Source organism: Argopecten irradians, unplaced genomic scaffold, assembly GCF_041381155.1.
Source record: "Argopecten irradians isolate NY unplaced genomic scaffold, Ai_NY scaffold_0293, whole genome shotgun sequence".
Classification (NCBI taxonomy): Eukaryota; Metazoa; Mollusca; class Bivalvia; order Pectinida; family Pectinidae; genus Argopecten; species Argopecten irradians.
Window position 1 is genome coordinate 37,491 of NW_027187760.1, and position 18,663 is coordinate 56,153.

The 18,663-nt window shown below is 32.8% G+C and overlaps 2 protein-coding genes across 2 annotated transcripts; one reads left to right on the forward strand and one right to left on the reverse strand.

Annotated features, from left to right (window-relative positions):
• Nucleotides 1–1,291: 1,291 nt before the first annotated feature.
• Nucleotides 1,292–10,692, reverse strand: LOC138312368 (BTB/POZ domain-containing adapter for CUL3-mediated RhoA degradation protein 3-like). Its single transcript, XM_069253273.1, has 5 exons — nucleotides 10,255–10,692; nucleotides 8,802–9,061; nucleotides 7,999–8,051; nucleotides 7,441–7,639; nucleotides 1,292–5,360 (listed from the first exon to the last, which is right to left on the reverse strand). The coding sequence occupies exons 1-5, from the start codon at nucleotides 10,421–10,423 to the stop codon at nucleotides 5,178–5,180; spliced, it is 864 nt and encodes a 287-aa protein (XP_069109374.1). The 5' UTR covers nucleotides 10,424–10,692; the 3' UTR covers nucleotides 1,292–5,177.
• Nucleotides 10,693–10,936: 244 nt separating this feature from the next.
• LOC138312365 (intraflagellar transport protein 20 homolog) lies at nucleotides 10,937–14,160 on the forward strand. The gene is made up of 4 exons (XM_069253271.1): nucleotides 10,937–11,100; nucleotides 12,697–12,782; nucleotides 13,069–13,172; nucleotides 13,933–14,160. The coding sequence occupies exons 1-4, from the start codon at nucleotides 10,974–10,976 to the stop codon at nucleotides 14,012–14,014; spliced, it is 399 nt and encodes a 132-aa protein (XP_069109372.1). The 5' UTR covers nucleotides 10,937–10,973; the 3' UTR covers nucleotides 14,015–14,160.
• The last annotated feature ends 4,503 nt before the right edge of the window (nucleotides 14,161–18,663 follow it).

An 18,663-nucleotide genomic window follows, 5' to 3' on the forward strand; every position in this document is an offset into this window, starting at 1 on the left:
ATAATATCAAGTGCAAATATATTTATATCCAAGAAATGCATTTTTATGTCAGATCTATGTTTAATTGCATTGTTGTATATACCCGTGCACTTTCTTCTGAAGTGCTGCACACAGATGTAAAAAATATGTTTGAAGAATGTTATAGTACAATCATAGCTACAATAGGTTTAAGGTTCATAAGAGTAAAATATTTATATATATATTGAAAGATTTTCATGGCTTTGGACTAAGAAAAATGTAAACCTTCTTAACTAAAGGAGCTAGATTGGATAGAAGTGTTGATTAGAAATGTGATGGTTTATCAACAAAACATTCAGAGAATAAAAATGTGTTTATGGTGTTGAATCCAGATGACATAGATATGATTTTCCTACAGAATATTCTGTATCAGGGGAGATAATTCGGTGATGATGTCTATTACAACTTCCCATCAGAAAATGTCCATCTAGATAAACTGATTGACCAACAATCATATTAGAACATCAAGCATCAAAATACATGAAGAATCGGAGATAATTTAGTCGTAATATGGTGTACATATGTACCCAAAACACACTACAAATCAAGGGGATATAAACAAAATATTTTCAAATTTCCAACTTTAATTTTACCTTCTTTGTAATAGATGTAGCCGAAAGATTTGCATTTATGTATAATAAATTAGTATAAGTAGAAAGTATTGTATTATTCATAATATAAATGTATTTGAAATAGTTATCTATGGGTAATTCTCGATATTCCTGAAGTTTCACTGTCTTAATATCCACTCATGGATTATGTCATAGAAAAGCTGAAGGCTCAGTATGCAGTAGCAGATGAGACAGGCAGTTTATACATCAAAAGAATTGAATGTCTGTATTCTGACTGTATGGCTTTGAAGTATTGCGTCACTCTCTCTCTATAATCTTAAAAGGGAGACTTTGTAGGCCTATGATTGGTCAGTAATATTCTTCTAAAATGCCATCAGTCGTTCTGCGACATTGTCAAGCCTCCAAGGTGGATATTACGATAGGGGTAGTAATCACTAGTAATACTATGTTTCAAAGGATAAAGGGCATGTTTACAGTGAAAGATGATTGTGTCATGAGTAGAGGAAGCATTAAAATATAGCAGACTTTATACAGTTTTTTTTCGTCCACAACTTCCATATTTTTGTTCTGTAATAAATGATTATATCTCCATTCATTACAATTCTTAAGTGCCTTGGGTACAGCGAATACGGTAAGTACATGTTAAGACATTCTTCATTTCATTTTAACAAAGCACTGATATATAACATAATAACGAGAAAGTCAATACAATAGCAACTTTAATAAAACTCAGATCTCAGATAATCAATTAAAATCACAGAAATAATAATTTAGCCGTACAGAACAAAATAAACAAGGTATGATAGTCACTATGAGTCTAATAGACATCCTTTCTCTTCTTCTTAACAAAACACAGAAGAGAGAACAAGGACATGCATGATTTGGCATCAGCATCAAATACAAAGCTTGCTGATAAAGCTGATAAATACAGTACATTTCACCACACAAGGGCTGTACCAGATCTGATATACAGTACATTTCACCACACAAGGGCTGTACCAGATCTGATATACAGTACATTTCACCACACAAGGGCTGTACCAGATCTGATATACAGTACATTCCACCACACAAGGGCTGTACCAGATCTGATATACAGTACATTTCACCACACAAGGGCTGTACCAGATCTGATATACAGTACATTTCTCACATATTGGTACTTATTCTATATTTGCAGGTGACAGAGTTATCTGCCCTTGCGGGTAAGTATTGATTGTGACGTCATGTGTTTTAGGGGGTAGCATCATACTTTTCAGAGAAAACGATATGAGTTAATTGTGCTCACAAAGTAATGACATCACAATGGATACCAACAGTTACGCGGAGGTAATGCAGTACGGAATACAGCATAATGAAATCAGAATATCTCTGACACTGAAGTAAACAAGTCAACAATATTGTACAGGATATAATCCACAGAGTGTGCATTTTGGGATCTAATTTTTGTACATTTCTGACATATTGGTACAAAACTGATGCAATTCATTTAGATATTGTACTTATACAGTAAATTGAAATTAGTATATATATCTCAAAGCCGGCACTGGATTCATTAAACAGAATCAAGGTTCCTGTGCAGTGCAATTCACAGCACAAAGAATGTACAACTTTGGAATCTGATATTTTAATAGTACAATTCTTATATTTTGCTACAGAGAGGGATGTAGTTACTTGTATAATGAAATCAGTACGCGTATTATAATCAACGTAAATTCAAAACTTTCAATCTGTGCCAGGTCCTAGAAAACTTGTACAAGTTATCATAACAATAGGTTTTAAATTTCCAAAGGCCCATTTTGGTACTTTTATTAGAAAATATGCATTAACTTCACATTTTATTGATATACTTTAACTACAAAAAAAAAATATGATATATTCCTTAATCAACATAGAGTGAAAGAGAGTGAAAGCTTTGAAAAATGATCACATACAGTTACATTTGGTTTTATTAAACATTCTATTGAGCACTGATGTACGAAAAAAATATCTTTTCATATTATTCTTTAGATAAAATATTGTACTATGATTCTATATAAATTCTTTTCTTTTTTGTAAAATAAATATTTTAATATATTTAATATAGCATGTGGTTTGTAATTTGTTATTAGGAAGTGAGCGGGACAGCAATATAATAACATAAGAATATACTCACAACTGTGTAGACAATACAGTTTACTCACATAGTAATGATACAGTGATGGTTATATATAATCATACAAAAAACAGTCATATTTTAACAGTATTTCAAACTGTAATATTTACTTCAGAGGAAAACAACTGCTTCCAGTATAGTGCATGTGGCTATTCTGTCTTTGCATATTACAGAGTTAGCTCCCTTGCGGGTAGATATCGATTGTTACATCATTATTTTGTGAGCGCAATTCATGCCGTTTTCTCCGAAAAGTATGACGTTATGTTCACAAACACATGACGTCACAATCAATACATACCCGCAAGGACAGATAACTCTGTAATATGCAAATACGGAATAACACACAAGGAAACTCATTTTGATACCAGGCATACCAATTACATTTAAAAGGAGAAATCTGACAATGAACATAGTCAAATATTATAACCTATATATTTGGCATTTACACTTGAGGTAATCTTCGGGGCAACAGTAACAATGCATTCTTATCTATCAGAGTTACTTCCCTTTAGTTAGATATTTCCCTTTATTCCACTCTGTCTATATAGTCCAACTCGATTTAGGCTCTTCTAAGAAGAGCAGTCTTCTCAGAAGATCTTCCACCTCATAGATGGAAGAGCTTCAAAAAGCAGAAGAGCTAAAAATAAAGTTGTATCCTAGAAGAGGTGAAATTGAGTTTAAAACAAAAGGGAAGTAACCCTGATAGATCAGAATGGTAGTTACCAGTCCCCTAGTTAATGCTGAATAGTACAATAACACCTGACAAAGTTATTATTGACAAATTCTGTTGAGTGACCTAAGATACAGTCAAAGCATATTAACTCATAGAGGGACCATAAGTTACCTGAATACATCTATGTTACGAAAAGTATTATTTGGGAAATCAAATCTTTTAGAATTAAACAGTATGAGTTACCATATTCCCCATAATTAGCGCCCCTCCCCCTATATGTGCCCCTCCCCTATTCTAGAGAAAAGTTGAAGTTGTATAAACACCTTAATTCCATGGATTTAACAATGTTTTATAACATGTGATGCCTCTAACATCAGCATTGGATCCCATATTACATGAACTTGTGAATCCTTTACATGTGAATCACAAAATAATCATGTGTCTTAAACGATAAAAGGCATATGCATGTTTACTGTAACAGATTAATGTACCAGAAAGTACAAAAAGATTTAAAACATGCCTGACTTTTTTCGTCCCATAAATTACATTTTGGTTCATTAATAAGCGCTCCCTTTGTTTAAGGGCCCTGGGCGCTAATTACGGCGAATACAGTATATAAATTCAACTGAAGTTGAATTTTTTTTCGCTATTATAATAATGAAGGCAATTTAAGATCTAAATATTACTTACTTAATTCAGAGATGAATGATATAAACATTTCTCCGAAGACGAACATAGCTGATTTCATCTAATTAGCAGATAAAGTAAAGTCTGAGTTTTAGATGAACAGAGCTCTGATCAACGTACTTGAAATAGTCAGTAAGGTAACATGCAAATTTGTGAGTCGTTACTATAATGGGTTACAGTGTGTACTAAGAAATGCATTTTAGGTTAAAATCTTATGAGCAGTCTATTCAGGACATTCCTTAATTAACACTGTTCAAATACATTACACAGTATTAACTTACATGGTATACTTCTTTAACGAAATATAGATTCATCAAAATTAAAAACATTTACTCTGTACGCAACAAGCATGGGAACAGTTTAGGGGTAACATATACTATTTCGGACACGCTACACTTGGAGCCTAACACACTGCATGCTCCCAACCCCTATCCCCACCCTCTACCACCTGTACGAGCCTGAAAACTGTGCCTGCCCTTTATGTCCCCAACTAAATGGCTCTAAACCCACTTTTACACCCCCCTCTCCTACCCAGAGTCCCTGGCCCTCCCCAATAAAACATATAGGAGCCTGAAATAAACTGCTTCATCCTGTCCCCCATCAAACACAATTCAGACAGACTGTTTTAGAAAAACAAATTATTTTGATCTTCATTAAATCTACAAAATTCATATTCTAGGTATTTTTTAAAGAATTATTTCAAGATTGAGATATTTCCTCCCAAAGACAATGCATATTATTAAAAGAAGTTTTGGCTTTGGTAAAGGAAATTTTTACTTAAGTGACTTAAAATCACATAAAAAGTGGGTCAATGAACACTTACAATGGTAGAGACTTATTCTATTAAAGATGAGTCTTTGTTGAAGGTGGGGTGACAATCTACCAATATGGATGATTCCAAGATTTATCCAGTATGTGGGGAAGACAGGTCTGAAATCTACTGATATGGATGAGTCCATGATGTAGGTGGGGGAGACAGGCTCTCTAATGAAGCTCGCAGCACACTTTATCACAATGTCCATACACTATAACAAGTTAACATTCAATAACCATACATATTAAATACATGTAGTTATTTCCGACGCATTCGATCTTTCCGCTCCAGTTTCTCCTCCATTTCTTCATCACTGTTGTGGTGCACATCAGCGTATCCCCTCGTAGCTTGCATGAGACATTCGTCTGGGCGGGATTCACGGTTCTCATAAAGCAGCACATTCAGGGTCTCCTCAAATATACGAGCCTCAGGAAACTCAACCTACAATTATTACAAACTTTTATCAGTAACAAGTACATTGTATATAACAATTACTGTCCATCCATATCAGATCATTTAAACAACTTTGGAAACAATTTATTCAAAGATTTATAAAATAACCTTATTTGTCTAGTAATCAGGCTAAATATTGATTACATTACATTTTACCCTCATAAACTTAAGATCCTATAGCACCTACCATACTGATTACTTTGTTTAATTTAAGTCAAAGTAATTGTGTGTCCTGCTTAATGCTAAAAAAATCAGGTATATCAACTTTGGTAGATATTTGGCTTATATAGACATTAAAAAACTATTGTTCCTAGGCAGAGTTTGCAGAGTGAAAAGAACAAATTTGATTTTTAGAATTTTCAATGTGAGATATTTTTTAAAGGGACAATTCACTCACGCTAATTCTTTTACATAACCAAGAAGCAAAATATTTCATAAATGTATTGTTCTAAATTTCTTATGAAACATATAACATTAGATATTGACAAATTCCACGTCATTGTTTAGTATTTTAATTGATACCTTTGTAATTACAAATCGTTGACCAATACGATTAAGCAGGTACAATATGTACGCTGTACCAATATCCGAGCCAAAGTCATGCACGTTAAACAAATGAACTACATAACCGCTGTGGAGGTGATATAATGATTTTTTAGGCAAGACAATTCACCTAATAAGGTAAACACACTTCTATCAGAGCGATTTGAGCTGTTCTAGACAAAAGTAGCATTACTCTACGAGCAAGGGACTGGGTTCGGCATACAAGATATTTGACCACAATGTGTAATGGCGGACAGCGAGTGAGTTTGAACATTTCACACGCATTTCACCACCATGGGATTTTCTGACATATCACAGTAAAACCGACTGATCTAATTTCCATTAGAACTGGGGGTTTTCCGATATATATACAAATTTTAATGTTCTCGTAGAATTAATTGTCCCTTTAAATAATGTGACTACGTATGTTCAAAAAGGTTTTACTCCAGACATTACCAAAATACAACTTATATGAATATGTCTTAAAAATTTTTGATGATGGATCTTTCCGTTCCAGATATTGTTGGAAGGCATTAGTCCACAAATCTGTAACTATGTATGAAACAAATGCCTGGAAATTGAGAATGTCAAATGACGCAGAATTCACACGATTGTTATCATTACATGATTGTTTAAAACCCCATTACCATTGGAAACTAGCTCTACGTCATCCAAATTGCCTTGAAAATGTAAGATATACGTTTAGAAAATTCTGTAATATTATGTTACTTTTGTGGACACTTTTACACTGATATTGTTGGTCATATTGTTCTGAATTGTTCATTAACTGAACAGTTAAGAAATGATTTCATACCGGTGTGTTCAAATGTATCAATCACAAATGTAGATTTTATTTCATATTTATACTCCCTCTCAGATTTTGAGCTAATACCTGTATTATTAGGAGGTCCCTTGGACTATGCATTGGAATGGTATGATATAGAACAATTCAGATTGACATGCATGTATACTTTAAAAAAGATGTTCAATTTGTATATGTAACTGATTAAAACTTACTCGTTTATGAATATATATAAATATTGAAAATAATTTGATATAGAAATATCTGAGAGAATTGTGGCCTCTTCTCTCTTTCTCTGATTTATAATAATTATGTTAAGTATCCCCCCCCCCACTATTCTCTGTCTAATTTTGTACATATTATCTCATGCTGTTATCATATGGGGTTTTTTCATATACATTTTTATTATCATTATATACTCTTCATTTTGGAGGAAATAAAGATAATAATAACAGTTTTATCAATATTCCTTAATACAAGAAAACTCTGTAACTAATAATTTAAAGTTCTTCATAGGTTTAGAATTACAGAAGTTATCGTAGGTTCGGTTCCTTATCTTTAGATTTCCCCCAAATTTCTACAATTTCCTTTAATTTAATTATATGAAACGTTGATAAAACTGAAGTCTGATGACTTTAAGATAACAAAATTTCTGACAGTATGTTTCAAAATTGACTTGAGACTTTTAACACAGGTTACCTACCGGTATTCCTGAGTACTTACTTTTGTGTGTTTCTTGTCCGTGCCGTACACTATAGAGGTACAACAGACCTCAGCGATTTTGGATCCGTGGCCGTAAAAGGACCAGCAACAAATCTCATTACTCCCTATCACATCCTTCACAAATAATACTCGACGATTGAAACGTAACGACAGTTTATCAAACAGTTCCAAATTCTTCAGTAAATTATCATCAGAGTTGCTGAAAAATTATAGAATTATTAATGTACAGTGATTTAGTAATAATACACAATAAAGACAAAGTGAGGACTGTATTACCATAACATATATGGTTACTGGAATTTCAGCCAGGTTGATAATGATAAAATGAATTGGCTAATAATATTATTGTGTGATTTGCAACATACTGGGTAATTTTGTTGTGTCTCTGTTATTATGATATTGATAATTCAAATTTATTTATTTGAAGTTTTCCTGATTTAAAAATTCATCTTTTAATTAAAATGTATATGATATGTATATATCATATTAATTGTATTTAATATTAAAGAGACATATAACATAATGTTGGAAATAAAATGTATAATATATCAGTCTTACCTTGTGTAGGAATACTTGTTATTATGTCTGTTACATATTAACTTCACCACAGGCTGTAAAGAAAATGAATTGTAAAATTGTGGCAAAGCATTTTGCACAGATAGTAATTACCAATGTTTAATCTTATTCTATCAAGTTTCAAAAATCAATTATGGAGTTACTTTGCCTTATGCCACTTTCCATTGAAATTGATACAATTAGGACATGCTCTGTGTTTACAAATTATTTAAACAATCTTGGTAATTTGCCACAATAGACAGAATATGAGCAAGCTGGATTAAAATACCAGTAGTCACTGTTTTCCCATTAATGACATAATAGCCTAAAGCAAAGTATTGTACTGAAGCATTTTTACAATCTATTAATTAACATTCAGGATCATTTAAAGACACACAAGGATAATGATGTAGAGGAAAGCTAGTGTATGTGGAGTTAAACCACAAACCTACTGTCAGTACCCGTACCTGGAAACTGTTTCACATGAGAATCAAACTCAAACCCAGAGGCAGACAGCTAGCAGGGAATATGTTGGAACACCTTAACCATAATTCCTTTACACAGTATATCAACCAGTAGGTGTAGTCTACTGGTATTGTTAACAATAAGATAATTGGATTGGATACACTAAGAGGAAACCCATGCTGCTATCGATAAATGACAGTGGTGGCAATGTATACCTTAGTGGATACACTAAGAGAGAGCCTATGACTATCCTAAATGAGAGTGGTGGCACTGTATACCTTAGTGGATACACTAAGAGAGAGCCTATGACTATCCTAAATGAGAGTGGTGGCACTGTATACCTTAGTGGAGGTTGTGAGCAGTAGTTGTTCCTCCTTATGTGAGGTGATGAGAGGGACTTTACACACGAGCTCCACAGTGTGGTCCATGTTCTTTACTGCAGCCTCCACCAGCACCACCAAATCCTGTACAAGGTAATACTTGGCCTCCGCCAGAAGCTCCATCAATTCTCGTCGTGTCTCGGGCAGCGGAATAGTACCATCCCTCAAGAAATTCAGCACCTGGCCAAAGTATTTACCACTGCGATCTATGAGTATCCAACCTGAAATAAGAAGTCGGCATTTAATAACAAAATGTATCATAATACATGTACAAATACACTACAGTACTGAAGTAGTCTCATAAGATCGATATCATGATCATTTAGCTTCTCTGATCTAGATCTCTTCAAATACAGTGTTACTGTACTAAAATAGAAATAGTCACATGTAATACTAAAAATATACATTGTATATGTAAATTATCAACAATTTTTCATTTTCCATTTTTATCGAATGATGTATAGCTATACAGATTGGTTAGGCTAGTATCTGGAGATTCCAGATTGGAACATTAACCCTTATATTTATAATTATCTGATCACCTTGCTCTCGATCCCATTAAACTAGTACTGGATACATATGCCTCACAATGACCAAAAGCTAGAGAAATGAATGTACTCATACTGTACTTGACAAGGGAAATTTGAATTAAACCCGAAGCTCGGTTGTATGGAGAATTCAGTTTGAAAATGAAAGGGAGGAGAATGTGTAGCATATTTCTCGGCCAGTTATCTATATTATTTGGGATCATGATCAATAACCAGACAAATGCATGGCCAGATAGCCTTAATTGGTACAGCAGCGCTGGTTGGTTTTCAGAATGTTTGCAATGCACCTGCTATCCACAAGGAATGTCTATGGAAAGATCTTGCAATACATTCATATCGATTTATTGGACTGTGCTTGTGTCGATTATTGGTGACCATGTACAAGTGTATATAAAGTTCAATCGATAGAGCATATACGATTATAAGACTAGGGTTCAAATCCAGGACCTCTGAACACTAGCCGAATGATCATGATTTACCGCTGAGCAACCTGGTTGCCAATGATCGATCCAATCCAATAAGGATGCCATTCCCGCTACAGTTAGGACTATATACTTCGGTCCCATATCATAATTTAAGAGAATCCATTTGTCTAATCAACTGAGACTTATCTAGCATTGTTTTGCTAACACTGTAAAGCTATATATCAAACATTGTTGGTCGCAGATTCGAGCCCCCACTAATAACACTACAGCTGCATTTTGATCTCCTTTTGTGTTACATATATTTATAGCTATAGTATATATTTTAGTTCTCCAGAATAATATGTATTCCCCATGGATGAAATGAGCAATTATGATCTAAAAGAAATGTGACAAATCTCAGCAAGCCAAAGGCCTACATAAATACGTTTGTCATTTTTATACCTTCTGAATCTGTGAGCACCTCCATCCTTCCACTGAACATAGCTCTGAGCATGGTGTCTTGTTTGGTGAGCGTTCCAATGGTGGTATAGTGGAGTGTCCCTCCAACATTTAGCTTCACATACTTGGAGGAGTTTCCCTTGATCACAGTTTTTGTCTCCCCAGACATCATTGAGTCAGAGGGAGGGGGTTGAGATCAACCCTAAATGGAGAGAAATGTCTACGGCGGTCTGTAGTTCAGACGGTATTTCTCGTAATTTATACACGATTAATATTACTATTACTCATCTTGCCTGCTTCAGAAGTGTCCTGGAAGACGTCTCCTCACATTTTTGAAGAACATTGGTTGGTAATTCTATTTATACCCGTATCTATATATAGAACTCCACTTTAAAGTACGAGAAAAAATATGACGTCAACACCCACCCAAATCATACAAAGCTAGAAAAAATACGAAGCTCGCATATAATTTGATGAAAAAGTTACATAGATTCCTTCTTTTCCACATAAAAAGATATCAATTTAAATTGAAAATATACTTTCTATGCTCATACCTGGCAATAATGAGTTATTTTATAAATAAATATTTGCATTTGAAATTTATTTACGAAACTACACAACGACTAAGTACAAACTCAGTCTTGCGAGCGTTTGCATGAAAGGTTCAATTACTTTAAGCGTCAATATCACACCGATTTCCTTGACATTCACTTTGTTGTAAAATGGCAGACGAAGCATTAGCCAGGGCTGGTCTTCACTTTGATGACCTGAATAAAATACGAGTTCTTGAACCTGAAGTTCAACAACAGACATTAGAATTAAAAGAAGAATGTAAAGACTTTGTTGACAGTAAGTAAAAGAAGAAAATCTCTGGGGAATCACGAGAAAATTTCATTAGCATGAATGTTTTTGTCGAGAACACTTGCACCTGAAAAGCTAAAAGCTGCCTACATCATACTCAAAACACTGTACACTATTGCTAGGTCTTGCAACTTGCTTATTATACATAAATTGATTTTTATTTATCAATTAGTATGTTCATGATTTATATTTTCATGATAAAAAAAAATGTGTGCATATTACAGTTTTCACATTTTTCTTTTGAAAAGAAAAAAAAAAAAAAAAAAAAGCTAGATGTTGTACTACATTTAATTTGTCAAAATATTGAGGGATCTACATCAATTGTTTTTGATAGATAAGATATGAGTTGCAAATGATTTTCACATTGTTTTACGCTATAATATTTTGCAATGAATTTGGGATAGTTATGACTTAATGCAACAGGAGAGAAGAAAATATAGTGCCTAGACTAGGATTTGAACATAGAAAAAAGTGATTTAGTCAGTCCCCAGAGATTCACAATAACTGTGTTTTACTGTATGAATTTATTACAGTGGAACTTCCTTAAACCGATCATAGTCATACAGTGGATAGAATTTCAGCCAGTTTAGAGAGGGTTCGGTTTGGAGAAGTGAATGGAATATCGATCATAACGATCCGGATTTAATTGATCAGAAGTTGTTTTCTACACTATACTGTAATTACGGTATGCCTAGTGTTCGTTATAACCGACCGATATTAATTGTTAATGTGAATGTTACCACAAAAGAGGGAATCATACGTTTAAAAGGAATGGATTACAACAATCTTTACTTTGTTATCGCTTATAAACCTAGTTAGTTGTGTGAATGTTCTTGGGGATGTTCTCATCTGATCTAACCTACATACAGCCGATCGCTTCCGTCAAGAATAATATTAATTAAATATTATCTAATTACACGATGATCAGTCGATGCCGGTCTTTTTCTAAAACAATAAATGGCTTCGGCTTCTTCATACAGAGAATTTACGTTATAAACTCTTATTTTAAATTCAAAATTTTCTCTTCATTACTAGCTCTGCTTATATTCCTACAGTAAACAAACCGTGTGCACGTGGTAGACCTTCGTTAAATATCTAAACAATAGACATGATGAAAATAATTACTCCAATATCTCTGGTATAATTACTGTGTACATATACCTATAGCCCTCACACCTGGATACATGCCCCAGAACAAGGCATGCGACAACTATGGTTACAGGTACGTGTGTATTTCACAGTCGGTTGATTTGCAGACCTCAATACAAGCGATCAGTGTCGCTCTGGTAAGACAGGTTTTCAGAAGTGCATTTTAGTTACATTTGACTATTCCGATCTCAAAATCCGTCCGGTATTCAGAATTGGGAGGGATCGATTTTGGGAAGTTTTATTTACTATTAATAAAAAAGGAATTCATTCCGCACATGTAATCCATGTTCAGTTTCTAGAGATGATCAATTTTGAGAAGGTTCGGTTTTGGGAAGTTTACACTGTTTATTAAAACCATACTCTTAAATTAAGTACTGCATGATTGTGTTATCTGAATCATGTTACACGTATTAATATTTTAAATTTGTTTTTCAGAAATTGGTGGGTTTCAAAAGATTGTTGGGACTTTTATTGAAGTGGTAGATAATGTTGCAAAAGAGGTGGAAAAAGAAAAAATGAAGGTAAAACCTTTTTTTTTTTTTTTTTTTGAGAGAGGGAGATAAAAATGTCTGAGATTATAGCATTTAGAATTAGAATATATCTAAAAGTAATTTATATCTGGTTTGGTATGACATTTTCTGTCATAGAGAATTTGTATTGTAAAATGGTGGGTGAAAAATTTGAAATTATCAAATTACCAAATTGTAACATTTAAATCTCTATTACATTTGCAATGAAACTTCAAAAGTTAAATTTGATATAACAGATTATAATATATTTAACAAAGACATCTCTTTCTTTTATTAGGCCATTGGTTCGCGTAATTTATTAAAATCAATTGCAAAACAGAGAGAGTCACAACAGCAACAACTCCAAGCTTTGACATCAGAAAAGAAAATGCAGCTTGAAAGGTAATTCTATATGTCAATGTTGTAACAAAACTCTTTTTATGTTTATTTTTTGCTTTTCCTTTAATAGAAGATAGGTACATGTAAGTATCTTGCTAATCTTGACTCAATATGCAAATGTTTTGACTAGAGAGAGTTTAATTTCTCTTAGCTCGTTGGGTTTTACATTAGACTAGAAAGTCAAAAGTCTCAAGTTTGATCCCTAGCAAGGGCAGTAATTTATATAAAATGCCCCAAATGTAAAACACTTAAATGTCAATAATTCATGATATTAAGAGTTATTTCCCTTTCTGACATTAGTATGGAATAAAGCTCACAAATCTTTGGTGATTTGAATGTACTGTACAAGTATTACACAACTGCTTTACATGCTGTGGTAATTGATTGCAATGGTACACAACTAAGGTGGTTATAAATGTGAAAATCAATGGGTAGCTCTGCAATGTACTGTACAAGTATTACACAACTGCTTTACATGCTGTGATAATTGATTACAATGGTACACAACTAAGGTGGGCGTAAATGTGAAAATCAATGGGTAGCACCAATGCTGCTTTAAATCATTCACCCCTGAAATTCCACAATAGTCTTTTCTAGTCCTTGATTCAGAAGGAGTGTGAGTTTAAATATAAGATTACTTTGTCACATCAGGTTATGAATTACAGTTAAGGTTTAATCTCCATTGGTAATTGTATGTAAGACTTATTGAAATACAATTGTGATGGAGATATATTCCTAAAACTTTGTTTTATTATTTCAACAGATTGCGGATACAGTATGAAGCTCTACTAAAAGAAGAAAGAGAACAGAAAGAATTCATAGAGCAATTCACTTTACAGAAATAGCCCTGAATATCATTACCATAATACCGTCCTTTGTGAATAGTTCACATCTAAATTATCATGTACATTGATTTCATTTTCTATAGATATTTTCTACACATACATTGTATTTTGTAAATAAAACAAAATTAAAAGTGTACTGCAATGTTTTGGTGATTTTTCTTTTCTATTTTCTGAAAAATTATCACTCTGATTAAATTACATGTATATCACTTATACAACATTCTATCAGGGTCACATTCTGATAACCTTTATACTCCCTGTACATATGTACTTCAGTTTGAATCCATCTAGCTCTGTCAACTGAAACATTTTGTTACTGCATATATAGCTATTTTGTGCTCTTTAGCAGGATAACCACATACATGAAAATGATTCTGACAGCTCTTCAATCTTTTTGTCCCCTAAGATTTACTTCAAAGATCCTGGAAGTAGAAATTTAATTGACCAATTCGAAATGTCACCAGAACGTAACCACTAGTGGGATGTTCACGGATCCTTTATGAAACGGAGTGACAATAAGATTGAAAACATTATGATATCCAGAGTGAACCTGATCTGCTTGTTTTGAAGATTTATGGAAATACCGGTATGAACTTTATTTATTTTACATCGATTGCGAAACAAGTTATACAACTTATACAAATCACTTTTGATGGCCTAGATGTTAGTGCGCGAGGTGTCTTAGAGTGGAAGGTAACCGGAGCGCCCGAGTGAAGACGATTGGTCAGCTGATTGCTTCATAGTTCTTGGTTTAGATTCTTACTCTGGCTGGTGCAATTCTCTGTCTGAAGAAAGCTACAGTACTGTAACTGGTCCTAATAATATAAAGCTAAGAAAACTCTATTACATATGGTAAGGCCATACAAAACGTGTTTGGTTTTTGCTGTTCATCTCAACATGCATAAGGACCTGCGTATCTCCTGGTTGTGCATTTGGCTTTATCTTATATCCTAGTATAACACCCAGAGTTGCCAAGGTTAGGAGGAGAAAATATAATATATAGGACCATGAGTATTTTCTTATATGATTTTATGAGACATTTTTTCAAGAGCAAAAATTAAAACTTCAAGATGTGTTTATGTTTTGAAAACCCTTGCATGAAAATGACAACAAAGCAAGATCTATAGAAAAATTGCCAACCTAAAGCCAGAACCTGGCAACAGTGCCATGTGGTGGGTTTTGAACTTGAATCCAAGGGGTGGAAAACTAGTGAATTTTTCGGACATCTAACCCAGCTCAATCAATGTGAGAGGTTATGTAAAGATAATTTGGTTACAGGTACTTACATTACACCATATACCAGGTAACATAAATAGTCATAAACCTTTCTGCTAGGTGTGTCAAAATCAAAACAAAACACTATTTTCTAATTAAGTTTTAATATACATGTAGCTTTAAATGTTGCAGTACAAGATTAACAAACAAAATCATAGATAATGTACATAAAATATTTTATATACTATAATATCGGAGATGTCAGATAATATTTCATTGAGGAAAAAAGTTTTATCCTTGAAATACTGAATTCAATTGTCTATTAAAACATTTTTTAAGAATGTTTATAATATATACCGGTATACCAGTATAAATAATTATTGTCTATTTGTCAAGTAATTTATTTACATAATATTGGCCAAAAATATGAGACAGGAAACCATGAGACCTAACGTTCCTGTGTATGAATGGTTGTCAATTATAAATTGGTAAATCATATCAAAGGACATTAATCTTTGGGAGACATGTAAACATTATACATACGTGGATTTAAAGCTCCAGGAGGTGAGTGCCTGAAAATATATTAATTGACTTGATTCACCCCAGAAATTTCTATATTGAACTGTTCCAGCTTGAGCTTTAGAAGAGTTTAATGTGTCTTCATGGGTGAATGACTTAATACATCTCAAGCAAAACTCATATTATGTAACATACTCCAAAGTCCTGTTATTTAATGTGAAATGTAAGATTATTGGTTTACATTGTAATTTATCAATTACTGTAATTTCTTTATCTTAATGTGTGTCTATTGATTCCAGGAGGCTACACTGTATCTCTGTGCAATCAACTGTGGGTTTCTTACAATGAAGATGGTTATTTAAGGATTAAATTTAATAGATTTTTTATGTTATGGAGATATAACACAAAAATCTGAGTGTATCTCTAGATAAACTGCGAATGAGAGTACTTTCAGATTTTTGTGTTATATCTCCATAATATACAAAATCTATTCAAATTAATCTTTATAATTCAATGTAATAAAGATGATGGCTTCAATATTCAAAATTCATTTTGTGACTCTTTTGTCAATGAAATCATTACGCTGTCATCTCAGCCAATCAGAAGCAACATTACAAACGGCAACACCATTTTTTTCTTTATGGGCTGATAAAGTAAATTTTTAAGCCAATGAAAATCCTTGTAACAAGCAAAATTGAATTATTTATTGCTATCAGAGACAGAATTGACAGCCTCATTGATGTAGTATGAAGCATAATAATATAAACTTAGTTATAAAATAAAAAGTAATAACAGAAATAAACAATAATAATAACTCAACTATATATCACACAGTATTAGTAGCCTCACACAATACCAGAAAACTTAAATATACGTATATATATATATATATATATATATAAATCTCAAACATATTAACAAGCTACAATCTAACTTGTTACACAACATGTAAATATTTACAAATGTTGATCGATGTAAAAAGCCATTATGTAAAACATGGGAAGATCAGTTTCAGTCGGTGATATTTGAAGATTGATAAATACACAGGGACTTAATTGGTAGGAATTCTGTAAATATGATTTAAATATAGATAAATAATATATTCCCACTCTGTTCCATAGAGGATATCTGACAACATCCCATCACAGGGAAGTCAATGTGATTGTCCAACAAAATTACCGATACTGTCTCCAAAAATCTTGAAGATAAAGTTCCAAGGATTCAACAGTTTGCAGAGCTTTCAAAGTATACATAATCCTTTTCATGTATGTAGTAATATCACAAAAATTGTAACAGGATTAAAAAGAAAATAGTTACAGATCACCATAGCATGAACGGTTGTCAGATCTTTTATGAAATGGAGAATAAGGATTCATATTTTAATCAAAATATTATTTATTTATCATGTAATATAATTACACCACTTTGTGAGAACATCCTCAAACCCCGACGGCACGTTATTGTTTACCAGCATCAAGTCCTGAGGTCACAATAAATTTCCAGCCAAAAATATTACATGTGTGAAGTCACTGGATATCAGGCGGATTATGTGATAAAAGTAAGTACTGCATTTACAATCAAGATCAGAGATGGATTGTCAACATAATAAATACCGTATTCCACCCAATTAGTGCCCATGTCCAAATAAGCGCCTCTCCCACTTTTGAGGCCTAAATATCATTATCCGAGCATAAATAAAGACCAAAATTACATAAATTTACAATAATTTCATCTTATTAAGCACCTTTTCATTTTTCAATTTTCTGAACAAACTGGACACTTATTGGGTCAAATATGGTACTACAGATAAAATCATAGGTTACGTTTTTATCTATAATGCTAAAAATGTACAATATCAACTAAAAAACAAAATATCATTGATATACATGTATAGTCATACATTTAAAAATGGCACAAAAATACAAATGATTGTTTACAAGTTAAACAGTAACTATATATAACAAGCATTGAAATACACACATATATATATATATAAAGCCTTCATAAAGTAAAATTTCTAGCACTTCTAGACATAAATTTAGACTTTTTCACGGTATATATACTCATTTACATTTACAACAAGTTTAAAGGTTAAACCAAGACCATTTTACATGGTACTATAGTTAATACACTAAATTGGATATTTTTCATTACTTTTAATTTTAATATCACAATTCCTTGCTTTTAATACTTTTTGAATTCAACTTGAACAATATTCTGACGAATACTATATGTCTCCATCATGAACCTCAAGCTAACTTTTCTTTGATTTGCTAACATTCAGTTCCAAATTGAAAATATTACACCTATCATTTGTACTGTAAATGTTCTCATTATGATGTTATCAAATTTTAGTGAAAAATCACTTCTGAACAGATCAGTGTAATGATAAATCTACACATTCATATGGTTATTACTATTCTTATGACAGAAAATGCAATTAGCACAAAATGTCTGGCGCAGAAAGAGCTATAAAATATGATTAACGCTAAAATATAGACATTTACTGTAATGGTACCTGAAAATTTTTGACAGTTTTACACAGAAATAAGGGCTAAAAGCTGCCTTCAGTACATCAGAAGGCACTAGGAAATGCTGCGGAGGTAGGAAATAATCTTAAAGGCTAAACCAAAAAATTCTGTCAGATTAGTCGAGCCTGCGACATTGCCAAAATTAATTCTGCATTAGTATATTCTGGAGTTGTCTCCTCTTGTGTGTAGGTAATTGATTTTGACGTTATGTTGCTGTAAGTTTAACGACATATTTCTAAGAGAAAACAACATGATTTGTGCGTGTAAACTTATTATGTCAAATCTACACACAAAGGCAGATAACTATGTAAGGAGATGGAGTGCAAAGCTTTGGTAAAATTTTAGAACCAATTTTCAGTGCCAAAGAGCAATTATTAAAGCAAC